The following is an 11,652-nucleotide window of genomic DNA, read 5'->3' as shown; positions in this document are numbered from 1 at the left end:
GGCCCAGGTGACTGAGGGGACAGAAAGGTCCTTTTGTCAGATAAACTACCACATAATTCATTAATTTTCTGCCAGTGTTTTTTTCAAACATTTCCTGCTATGAAAGTGATGTAAGTACGTCGGCGTCTAAAAGACGTTATAAGCACATACCCAAATAAGACAGTCATAGAGGGAATCCTCTACTAAAGAATTCTCTCTACGAGCCAGAAAAGAAAATCTCTTTGTAAGACCATCAATGCATTATATGGTTGGCCATTCAACTTATTCAGTGGAAGGGGATATTAAATGGTTGCAACACTGGATTTTCCCGAAGGGACAACTCATCTAGGACATTTTATAATAATTCAAGCTTTAAGGGACTTGTTTGGAAGAGTGAACCTTTACGAGAGAATTTCTGTTACCATATTGAACAGCTTTGAGTAACTCTTATGTAATGTAGACGTTTCCGAGACATAATTGTAGGGAAATGTACATCAGGACTTAGAGGAATATCTAGTGTGAATTTCTCTCTGCCCCCTGATGACTTCTTATGAGTTATATATACAATGTGAAGTGACGGGAGAACATGAGTTAAAGTTGCCAAAAAGATGTGTGCCAAAAGTTTCCATTCCGATCTCACAGTGTTGTAGACTAACATGTCCCAGAGGGATAAACAGAGGATATAAGAGAGAAAGCAGACCTTTCAGGCAATTGCTCCAGGACAAGCACAGAGCAGAGGACATCTGCTCCTAGCAGAGGCTTCTACCACGGTAAGTTACAATCTGAGTAATAAGTCTCCTTGGGACACCAATTATTTCTTACTATGTGTCTATTGAATTAATACTGCAATTAATTAGAGATTAAATTGTAACATACATATTCATAGTAATAATATTGGAAATGGTTCAAAACCACAATTAGTATCAAAACATCGCACACCGGCTCTCGAGTTATCTTACTTGTTTGTATAAAATGATCATTATTTATTATATTAAAATGTATTGAATAAACATGTATGAAACTTAGAAATTTATATAAAAGAGAAAAACAACAACACCTTTCTAAACACATGGACACACGAGGCTAATGATTGTAAATTGACACAGGGAGGCAACGTGAGGGCTCCAAGTGTCCCCTGTTCTATCTCCTGGTGAATTTACATTGTTTTAGAAATTGTAGCATATCCATTGTAATATAATGTTGTATAATTACATGCAATAGTTTAGATTTGTTTTGTTTTATATAAGTGTTATATACGTTTCTTCTTATTCAATATTTTTTTTATCTAATAAGTATTACTTTATTCAATTGACTAGAGCTACTTGAGAGCTGGCATCTGATGTTTTTACGAAACATACGTATCACTGATGCAGTAGAACCGAATTTTTCATTAAAAGGGAATCTGTCAGCAGGATTTCACCACCAAACTCTTTATATGCATGTATAGCTTTTTCAAAGACAAGTCCAGCAACACTTTTACATGGCTAGTCTGTTCCTCTGAGAAATCAGCGTTTACATTGGTATGCAAATGAGGCTGAAGAGCTATGGTAGATCTGAAGCCTTTGTCACTCCACCTCTATTCCCTGTGCTGCTCCACCACCTCCTGCTGACAGTTTCTTTGACTGAAAGAACAGTCAAACGCCTCTCATCCAGCCAAACCAGATCTCACACTTTGCACTGACAAGGGGCAGTACCCCGAAACACAGTGTCTGCAAACTGAGATGTTGGTTTTGGCTTTATCCTAAGTCATGTGACAAGGCTCGTTAAAGGGTCGATATTGACTTTTAGGATTGCTACTTCCTGTAGGTGGCACTAGAGTTCTAGTTCTCTTCCTCTCTGAAGAGACAATTTGCATATTTCCCAGAGGAGCATTGCAAGGCTCAAAAGTCTCCTCACCTTGAAATGCTTAACATGTCACTCTCCACAAGGAGAAACGTTACCCCTTGGATATTTGACTGAAGTCTCACAGCATTGAGGCTGTCAGTCAAGCTGAAGGAGGCAGCGCTGGGTGGGGAATAGAGCTGGAGTGACAGAGGCTTCAGATCTATTATAGTTCTCCAGCCTCATTTGCATATCCATTCAAAAACTGATTTCTCAGTAATGGAAGGATGGATTGCCCATGAATAGGTATTGCTGGACATCTCTTTGAAAGAGCTACATGTGCATATAAATAATTTTGGGAGTGAAATCCTGCTGACATTCCCTTTAACTAATTTGGGGATCAATTGAGGCTTTTGGAGGTGATAAGATATTTTGCAAGGTATACTAGCAGTCCTATGTAAATCTACAATATATATCACAGTTGTGCCAAACTCATCTGTTGTCCAATTCATAAATTCCATAAATTACTGAAAGCATGTTTATGGGGTATATATAAATATATATATAAATATATATATATATATGTTTACATGTGTGTGTGTATGTATAAAAATATGATTTTACTTATATATATGTGTATATATTAAAAAAGAATGCAGCAGCACTCCATATGGCCAAGATACGTCTTAACAATGAAAATATTGGATCTAGACTGTTTTTTTGCTCAGCAACAAGTACTTACAAAAAACGAAGGTTTTTAGCGCATAAATTGGCCAATTCATGTGTGCCCATCAACCACGGCAAGGTAACCTCCCCCTGATGGGTAATTACTCTGCCTTACATGACACTTTTGGGCTACAAGCCTACAACTAAACGGACAAACATGTCTTCTTGTGGGCTTAAAGCACCTACATTTAAAGGGCAAGCAGAGCTGTTTATACAACACCTGCTGGTTAATGGGAGGAGTGCAGATATTATAACAATATGAACCCGATAAACCTTTTTTTAAGTACTTGTTGCTGAGCAAAAAAACAGTCTAGATCCAACATTTTCATTGTTAAGATGTATCTTGGCCATATGGAGTGTTGCTGCATTCTTTTTTAATATATTTTATAGTTACATCAGCTGGTACCAGTTCACACTAGGAGGTGCTGGTCAGGTTTATCTGGTTCATATGTATATATATATATATATATATATATATATATATATATATATATGTACACATCATAATAACCATTATGTAGAAATAGCCGGGCTATATTTGGCATTAAACTGTTTTTTTATTGTTTTTTTTTGGGGGGGGGGGGTTCATTAAGGTAATGTAATTAATTTATTTAAAGTCCTATGTAAAACCGCAGATAACACAAATGATTAATTGCATACTAAAATTATCCAAAATTTGGGAAGAGGGCACATCTGTCTTACATACTTTAACTATTTGGTTACTGGTTGTGAATTTCAGCTTTAAAAAGTGGGTTAATGGAGATCATTGTACACATGGCTTTCCCATAGGCTGCTATGTGGATGTATGGAATTATATAATCTATCACTTATATAGAGCACAAGTGTGTAAATCTTTTAGATGCCAAAAGCAGATACATTTCTCAGGACAAGAAACTTTATAATAAAGTAAAATATTACATTTCTTTCATTTTTTACTTTTAGACGTCTGTTTTTCACATTTTCCATTATAGTCTATGGTGCTGTTCAAATTCCCCAGTTGTTTTTGTGACTCATAAATCCATTTCACCCATTGAAATCCATGGGTCTGAGAAAAAAAAAAGAATATTATTACTCATATGCCATCTGAGTGGTGTCCATTTTTAACTTTTAATGGGTAAGAAAAGCTGGAATTTTTTTTTTTTGCATATAAGGAAAATGAATTCTATAGTGATGGTAAAAACAGAAACACGGAAAGAAAAACTGATGCAAATTAAATCCAGCACAATGATGAAAAACAGTCCATTTTTTTCTGATGTGCAAAAAAACATTAAAACAGCAAAAAAACAAACAAAAGCAAATGACATCTGAATGAAGCCCATACTCTGTTTTTTGTTTCTCATTAACATATGATTTTTCGAATATTTTTTTCCTTTGACTTATTCCTTACAAATGAGCTACAGTAGATGCATTTTTTTAAAATCTATTCATATATGCAAAGTATTCATCCAATAATTAGTATTTATACAGATGTAGCAGAACTGGATTTGTCATTTGGTGCAGCTCATTATATTACAATGCTTTATATGTGGCTTTTTAAAGGTCACCTAAGAATCTTGCCCCGAAAATCAAATTTCCGCTGCTATTTTCGTATACTTAGTAATGAATTCAAACAACCGAATCATCCATTCTATAATACTATTTCCTGACGGAAATTCAAGGGTGCGTGCTACTTGTCTCTTCTTTTACGGTTTATTGAAATTATTGGTTAAATATCCTTTAGGAACAACCAAATGTTATATGTTTATAAACTATAATTATATTTCTCAGGTTGTTACATGGTGGCAAAGGTGAAACCTTAGGAGTCTCCTCCATAATGATTGAAGAACTGCAGGAAACGACTAGGAATGTAACCAGTAACCAGTCTCTGCCATCGCCCTGTGCTAATAACACTATTCCGGATTATCAGCTTGATCTGCTCCCGGCATTCTACTCCTTTGTGTTTATCTTCGGCTTCATTGGGAACAGTTTGGTCATCTCAGTCTTTTGTCTACAAGGAGACTTAAAAATTGTGGCAAGCGTTTACATCTTAAACCTGGCTATAGCCGACCTGCTATTCCTGATGACACTACCTTTTTGGGCGACATACTATGCCTTTGGTTTAAACTGGATGTTTGGGTCGGTAATGTGTAAAATATCAAGCTCTCTTTTAACCCTGAATATATTTGCCAGTATCTTCTTCATCAGTTGCATGAGCGTTGACCGGTATATGGCCATCGTTTATCCACTCCGGTCACAAAGGAGAACACTAAAGCAAGCCATTCTTGTGGCTTTTATCATTTGGGCTTTAGCCATCATGTCAACACTTCCTACGTTCTACTTCCGGAATACTTATTACATTAAGAACCTTGATGTCCATGCCTGTATAATGGACTTTCCCAAGGAGGAGTATTCGAGCTGGTGTGTGGCCATGGCCTTGCTGAAGATCACTCTTGGCTTCTGCTTTCCAATAACTATTATTCTGACCTGTTACTTCATGATTGGATTGCATCTTAAAAAGACGAAAGGATCCATACTGAACAAGAAGACCAGAGATCGGGTGCTGAAGATTGTCACCGCCATCGTTGTATGCTTTTTAATTTGTTGGCTGCCGTTCCATGTAATGACTTTCTTGGATGTCCTAACAAGAATGGAAATTATTAATGACTGCAGAACTAAGAACTTTGTCGAGGCTGGTATGCCTTTGAGCATTTGCCTGGGATTTTCTAATAGTTGCATTAATCCTTTATTGTATTGTTTTGTCGGGAATCAGTTCAGAGAGAATTTTAGGCATGTGTTTAGTAGTATGCGACGATTAAAGAGCGCGAGCAGCCATCAGAACTCCACCAAAGGGGGGAATGATTCTAAAGAGCTGGAGCTAAATGGAACTTATGAGAACCCAACAGTATGACTATGCACCTTGTTTCTGATTTTTGAAAAGCATATGTACTTTGTAACATTAGGAGACAAATGGTTGGGTGGCCATGTTGATATTTTTCTGGTCAAATATATATGAAGTCAACATGAGTCAAAGTTGTAAGAAATAATTGATTACATTTATGGGCTGTACTTGGTATCATCGTGTTGTTTCAAGTTCCAAGGACTTTTGTTGTTTCTTACAGTACACGCTCTTGCTGACCTATTGCGCATGTGCAGCCAGGAAACGATCATGAGTGGGAGTATGTATGTGAAATAAAACATGCATAATGTTATCTATTGCACCTGCCATATTAATTTGCATGGAGAGCTCGATGTATATTGACAGGTACTGTTAGCAGCTTGGGCAAGCAATCCACAGAAAAAGCTTTGAAGAACAATACCAAACTGGGAGGCTGCATACTAGGAGTCATAGAATATGCCGGTCAGGGCTGCGCTCAAGACTTAGGATGCTGCATAACCAAAAGTAATCTATGGAGTACACAGCTACAGCTGGGAAGATTGGCTGCAAAAGAAACAATAAAACACTGAAAAAGTTTGTGAATCTTATTTAGCTCATAAGAAAATATTGGGCATTTTTTTAGGGTTTTTCAGGGTTTATTGGAGTTCAGTGCTCTTAACAAAATCTGCTAAAGTCACAATATCATCTCTTAAGGGGTTGTGTCATGTACAAAGTACATTTTAATCAATAGATCTTGGAATAATAATAAGTTCCACATTTGGATGTGTTTAAATAAAATGTTCCCGTGCTGAGATAATCTTCTACATGAGCTCCTGTTGTGTACTGTGTGCCCACGGTGCAGAAATGCTCTGGATTTTTCCTGAGCGTTTCTGCATCTCGCTGGCAGAAAAAACGCATGGGATTGTGACTCGCCCCCTGGGCTGTGGGGCACGCGGAACCGGGCAATAAGGAGACGCTGGGAGTAGTAGTGGCGGCCCGGTCCCGCGGCTCAGGGTGGTCAGACCAATGGTAGTCTGCTACTGTACTTTAGATAATGTCCGACTACGCCACCCGTGGATTGCGGTTATTAGGAACCGCCGCTGCATGCAGACCGCTGGGGCTGATGAGGTGTGCAGCTGGGGTAGTGTGACTCCCCACGGGAAGAGTGCGGCCCCAGGGCAGTGTAGTGGATGGTGGGAGTGATGGTGGTGAGAGTCCCAGTACCGGTAGTGCCGGAGGAGCGAAAAAGCACACAGACAACGTACTGCAGTCCAGGGTCTTTACTCACGGTTAATATCTAAGTCACTTCTGCAGGGAATGACTGCCCGAGCCGTGCTGCGTCCACCAGGTGAGGGGCTCGGTCAACTCCCAGGCAGTTCAGGAGCATGGCACAGGACCCCCTTTAATCCTTTCTCTGGCCTGCCTCACCAGTGACCCACTTTTGTACAGCTGCCGCGGACTTGTGCGGGTAAACGTGGGCCCCGTCCTCCGCTGTCCTATATGGTGCCTTCCTAGCAGGTTTGATGAGGTGTCGCACCAATAAATGATCACGACGACCGGTCTTTGGCTGAGGGTAATTTCTCCTCCACCAACTTGGGATCCGGTACCCTTAATCTGCCTGACCCTTCACCCTGGATTCTCGTGGGTTCTTAGGGTCCCTTCCACCTTCTTGTTCCTGAGCCCTTCTGTTTCTCTCTCTCTTCTCCTTCTTTCCTGTTCTGTCTTCTCCTCCTTCCCTTGGCCTCTTCTCCAGGCCCACTTCTCCTTCTCCTCTCAGGCTCCGGCCTCTTCTCTAGGCCTGCCTCTGGAGCAGCACTCAGCCTGAGCTGCTGCTCCCTGTCAGCTCTCCTCTCCTCACAGACTGAACACTGTTCTAAGATGGTGCCCACCTTTTATACCTCCCTCTGACCATGAGCCCAGGTGACCAGCAACCAATGAGCTCCTATCTACGCTCAGGAACCAACCCCTATCTGCCCCTACAGCACTGGGTGTTCCACTCCCCTCCCCACTCCAGGCAGGGACATAGTCGGTCGTGCCTGCACTTCTGTCTAGTGGGAGCACCGTTGAGCTATCCCTCGGAAATGGGGTGTGTGTGCTGTATGCAGCTAACTGAGCCCTGGTCCATACTCCATCCTTACCCGGGAGTGGAATATCACACCTCTGGACTGAGGTGCAATACCCCTGTAGCGGCCGAACCCTCGGGGCGCTACAATTGTACATGCAGATTGTACATGCGTTTTGCCTGCCAGGGCTTTCCTCACATGCATTTCCGCATGCGGGTTGTCAATCGCTTTCCATCGATTTTAGCATCACTTGGAAAGTGCTTGACAACTTGGTCACACTATATAAATCCATGCAAGCGGCATGGATTTATATAGTGTGACCGTAAAAGAATGGTAAAAAATTAAAAATAAATATTATACTTACCTTCTGATAGCCCCAGGTCTCCTTATCTGATGCGTCTTGGCTAGCCGGCAGCTTGCGGTACACTAAAGGACGTCAGCGGTCGCGTGACCCGTCACATGACTAAATAACGTCATGGCAGGTCCTTTTTAGACCATCTCGAGCTGCCGGGGAGCCAGGACGCATCGCTAAGGACACCGGGGGCCATCAGAAGGTGAGTATAATATATTTTTTTTATTTTATTCTTTTTTTTTTTACAGGTTCTGTGGTACCTGGGTCCGGAGGAGAGTCTCCTCTTGTCCAAACCCGGGTACCATCCGCACATTGAAACGCATGGAATCCGCATCTGCAGATGCAGTGATGCGGATGTCATGCATTCCAGTGCAAGTCAATGCCAGAGAAAACGCAGCGATTCCTCTAAATAATTGGTAGTGCTGCGGATTTTTCCACAATGATAATTCGCAGCGGAAATTTCCGCAGCATGTGCACAACACATGCGGATTATCATTGGGGAACATTGCTGACCTTCTACCAAGCATTTTTTAAGCCTTTCTGCAGCGGATCTGCAGAAACGCTTAAAAAACGCATCGTGGGCACACAGCCAGTACATGGTCTGATCATACCACATCTCCTGGGCAGGGGAGAAAGCAAAAGAGTATACAGATATTACGGGAGGGGATCACACCTGATTCTTTTTGTGAGGTAAAGCATTTCTCTGCCTGTTTTTAAACAATGTTTTATTTCAAAGAAAGAGTCATCTGTGATCCCCTGCTGTCCTGTCTGTATCCTCTCTTGCTTCCTCCTCTGCCCAGGAGATGTGGTATGATCAGACCATGTTCCTGCACGGTCAGACACAGCCATTACACAGTACACAGCAGGGGCACATTTATAAGATTATCTCAGCACAGGAACATTTTTTTAAACACATCCAATTGTGGAACTTATTATTATTCCAAGATCTATTAAATAAAATGTTGATTAAAATTAACTTTGTTGGTGGGAAAACCCCTTTAACGCTTTGGATCATTCTCCAAAAATATTAGTGAACCAAATATCTTTGCCCATGAGGAATGAGCTATGATTCCTCAGGAACACTGCCAGAAGCTGGTGTTTGACTATGCATCATGTTTACAGCCGGTCATCATGACAACAAGATGGGCTCTACTTAGTAGTAAAGATGCTGGTCATGAAGGTATTGAATAATTCTGAGAATGAAGAAAACAGTAAAAGTGGCACTTTGTGTTGGATTTGGAGATACCAATAGTTAAATTAGTGGTGTTAAACCATTTAAATGGGTTGTCCAGGACTAGTTTACTTTATTTTTTCACCGACCGCTCCTGCAAGCAATTTAGTTGCTGTCAGCAAAGCAGTCCTTCTTCAGGCTCCTCTGTCAACGGGTGTGATTGCGGAAGTTATGTTGATTGACAGCAGGGTTCCCGCAGTTAGGTAGCGAGGAGCCAGTTGTCAATCACCATGATATCAGCAGACACACTAAACAACAGAGCAGAGCAGAAGAGAAGCCAAAGCCACTGAATTGCTGTCAGGAGCGGACTGTGACCGATCTGTGCTGGCAGAGATCGGCGCACAACAGGCAGGTAGTTAGCAACTACCTGACTCTTAGTTCTTAGGCTCATAATGAAAACAATTTAATAATTCTGGATAACCCCTTTAAATTGTTCTTATTTGATTAATTACAATTTTTGCTAATAAATCTAATTTTGGATGGGGATGTTGAATCATTTTCATAGCAATTTGCAGCCAAATATTCAGATTATTGTGTTGACAAACTCTGAACTGTTTTTCTGATATTCCTCTTAGAAAATGGAGAATAAGTTAACAAAGGGGTGAAACCATGCCCATTGTCCAGGGTGTGTGTCCCTACAAGGACTGAAAGCGTCACTTCTGATTGGACAGCGTTAGCAGGGGACAATTATGAGGGCAGGGTTCAGCAGCCGGCGCTTGGAAACAGCGCAAACTTATACTGATTCCCAGGCGCCTGTACATGTCATCTGTGTGTCATCAGTGTGGGACATTTTGCGGGCCGTTCCTCATGAAAAAAATGGACATGTCAACGTGTTTTACCCACAGACACACGGTCCATGGAAATACACTTGACATGTGCACAGACCCAGTCATGTGAATGGGTCTGCGTGTGTATGTGTCTCCGATATGTATGGAAACAGTCACCACACGTTCCGGACACACTGACGTATGAGAGAGGCCTAACTCTGCTGCCTCATTATAGTGAATGGATCCCTCGAGGGTTCATCTGAATTACGTAGGAGCTGTGTATATGGAGTCTGCATACTATTCTAAGAAAATCTGCGCTCCAGGAGACAGATAGCGCTCCGTCCCTCTCGAGTCTCACCTTGTGGCTAAGAAGTACTGTACAGCCACATATGGGGTATTTCTACATTCAGAAAAGATTGTGTGACAAATTTTGGTGCCATTTTTACTCATTTCCTGTTAGAACTCTCCTGTTAGGTTTTTTCTATTTTGCTGGTCACATGACCTTTTCGCCTATTTAATCCTGCTCCGCCCTTCTTGCCATGCTGGACTTCATTGTAATTTCTACTCTTAAGCTAACCAGGTGCTTTGTAACCTTTCTCAGTCAGTTTAGCTAGGTCTTTTGACCTTTATGTTCTTGTTGTGTGTTTGTCTTTTTACTGCTACAATTTCTGCTAGGAGGTGTCCATCTTTCTCCCAGTCCCTAGTTCTTGTAGGGATCCCTCCCTCACAACTATAGGTCTTCATTCAGACTAGCTAAGGACTTTAGCGGGTCTGATAGCAGGATCAGGCTCACTGTTACATCGTAGGGATCTAGCTTAGTTCTATTGTAGGGACAGATCTCCTGTCTTTCCTTAGTGCTTGTAGCCTATCATAACAGTAAGTCCAGCCCAAAAATATCTCTAAGGAAAGACCTCCAGTTTCCATCATGGTGTCGGTTCAGGATTTGGCTCAATGCCTGCAGGGACTCTCTCTGGAGGTGGCCCAGCTCCAACAACACGTGAGTAGCTGTTCTGGAGCGCATTTTGTGGAGCCAAAGGTACGATTGCCTGATTTATTTTTTGGTGAACAACAAGATTTTTTTTCCTTTAAAAATGCTTGTTTATTGTATTTTCGTTTGAGACCCAGATCCTCTGGTGATGAATCACAGCGCATAGGGTTCATAATGTCACTTTTGCGCAAAGAACCTCAGGGATGGGCCTTTTCTCTCCAACCTAGTGATCCGTGCTTTAGATCAGTGGATAGTTTTTTTCTGCTTTGGGGTTGTTGTATGATGATCCTGATCGTGTCTCATCAGCTGAGACGGAATTGAGACTTTTGAGGCAGGGATCAGGTAATGTGGAAAATTATTGTACTCACTTCCGTCGGTGGTCTGCTCAGGTGGGGTGGAACGATTCAGCTCTGAAAAGTTTGTTTCTTGCTGGGCTAGGTGAAAGGGTTAAGGATCTGCTTATTGTTTATCCTACACCTGGAAACTTGCAGGAGGCAATGCAATTAGCTATACGGGTGGACAAGAGACTGCGTGCAAGGGTTAATGAGAGTAAATCCTTTGCCATGTCAGCTCCTAGTCTTGAGAGGGTCTGTACTGGCATTGGAGAGCCGATGGAGATTGGGGCGATGTCACCCCGCTCTCAGGAAAAAGACCGCAGTTTTCTGAAGGTTTGTGCTTTTATTGCGGAAAATCTGACCATTTCATTAAGAACTGTGTGCTTTGTATGAACAAAGAAAAAAAAAAAAGGTCAGTTACGCCCGTATAGCCTGTTTAAACACTAAGGGGTATTTCTTTCTGCTACTACTGCAGCTCAGGAAGAATTAATTGAATTTCGGGTATTTGTGGATTGTGGTTCTACTCTGAATGTGAT

General features: G+C 41.5%; 1 protein-coding gene across 1 annotated transcript; it reads left to right on the top strand.

Annotated features, from left to right (window-relative positions):
- The first annotated feature begins 645 nt into the window (after positions 1 to 645).
- On the top strand, positions 646 to 6,119 carry LOC141153225 (type-2 angiotensin II receptor-like). The gene is made up of 2 exons (XM_073637926.1): positions 646 to 749; positions 4,294 to 6,119. The coding sequence occupies exon 2, from the start codon at positions 4,340 to 4,342 to the stop codon at positions 5,411 to 5,413; it is 1,074 nt and encodes a 357-aa protein (XP_073494027.1). The 5' UTR covers positions 646 to 749; positions 4,294 to 4,339; the 3' UTR covers positions 5,414 to 6,119.
- Positions 6,120 to 11,652: the final 5,533 nt, after the last annotated feature.

Source organism: Phyllobates terribilis, unplaced genomic scaffold (assembly GCF_046119375.1).
Source record: "Phyllobates terribilis strain yellow unplaced genomic scaffold, ASM4611937v1 Scaffold_7__3_contigs__length_470593459, whole genome shotgun sequence".
Taxonomy (NCBI): domain Eukaryota; kingdom Metazoa; phylum Chordata; class Amphibia; order Anura; family Dendrobatidae; genus Phyllobates; species Phyllobates terribilis.
Note: the sequence above shows the minus strand (reverse complement) of the source record. Positions and strands in the feature narration are given on the sequence as shown.

Bases quoted from the DNA above. Each gene is read 5' to 3' on its own strand.
- LOC141153225 (XM_073637926.1), top strand. From the start codon at position 4,340: ATGATTGAAGAACTGCAGGAAACGACTAGGAATGTAACCAGTAACCAG.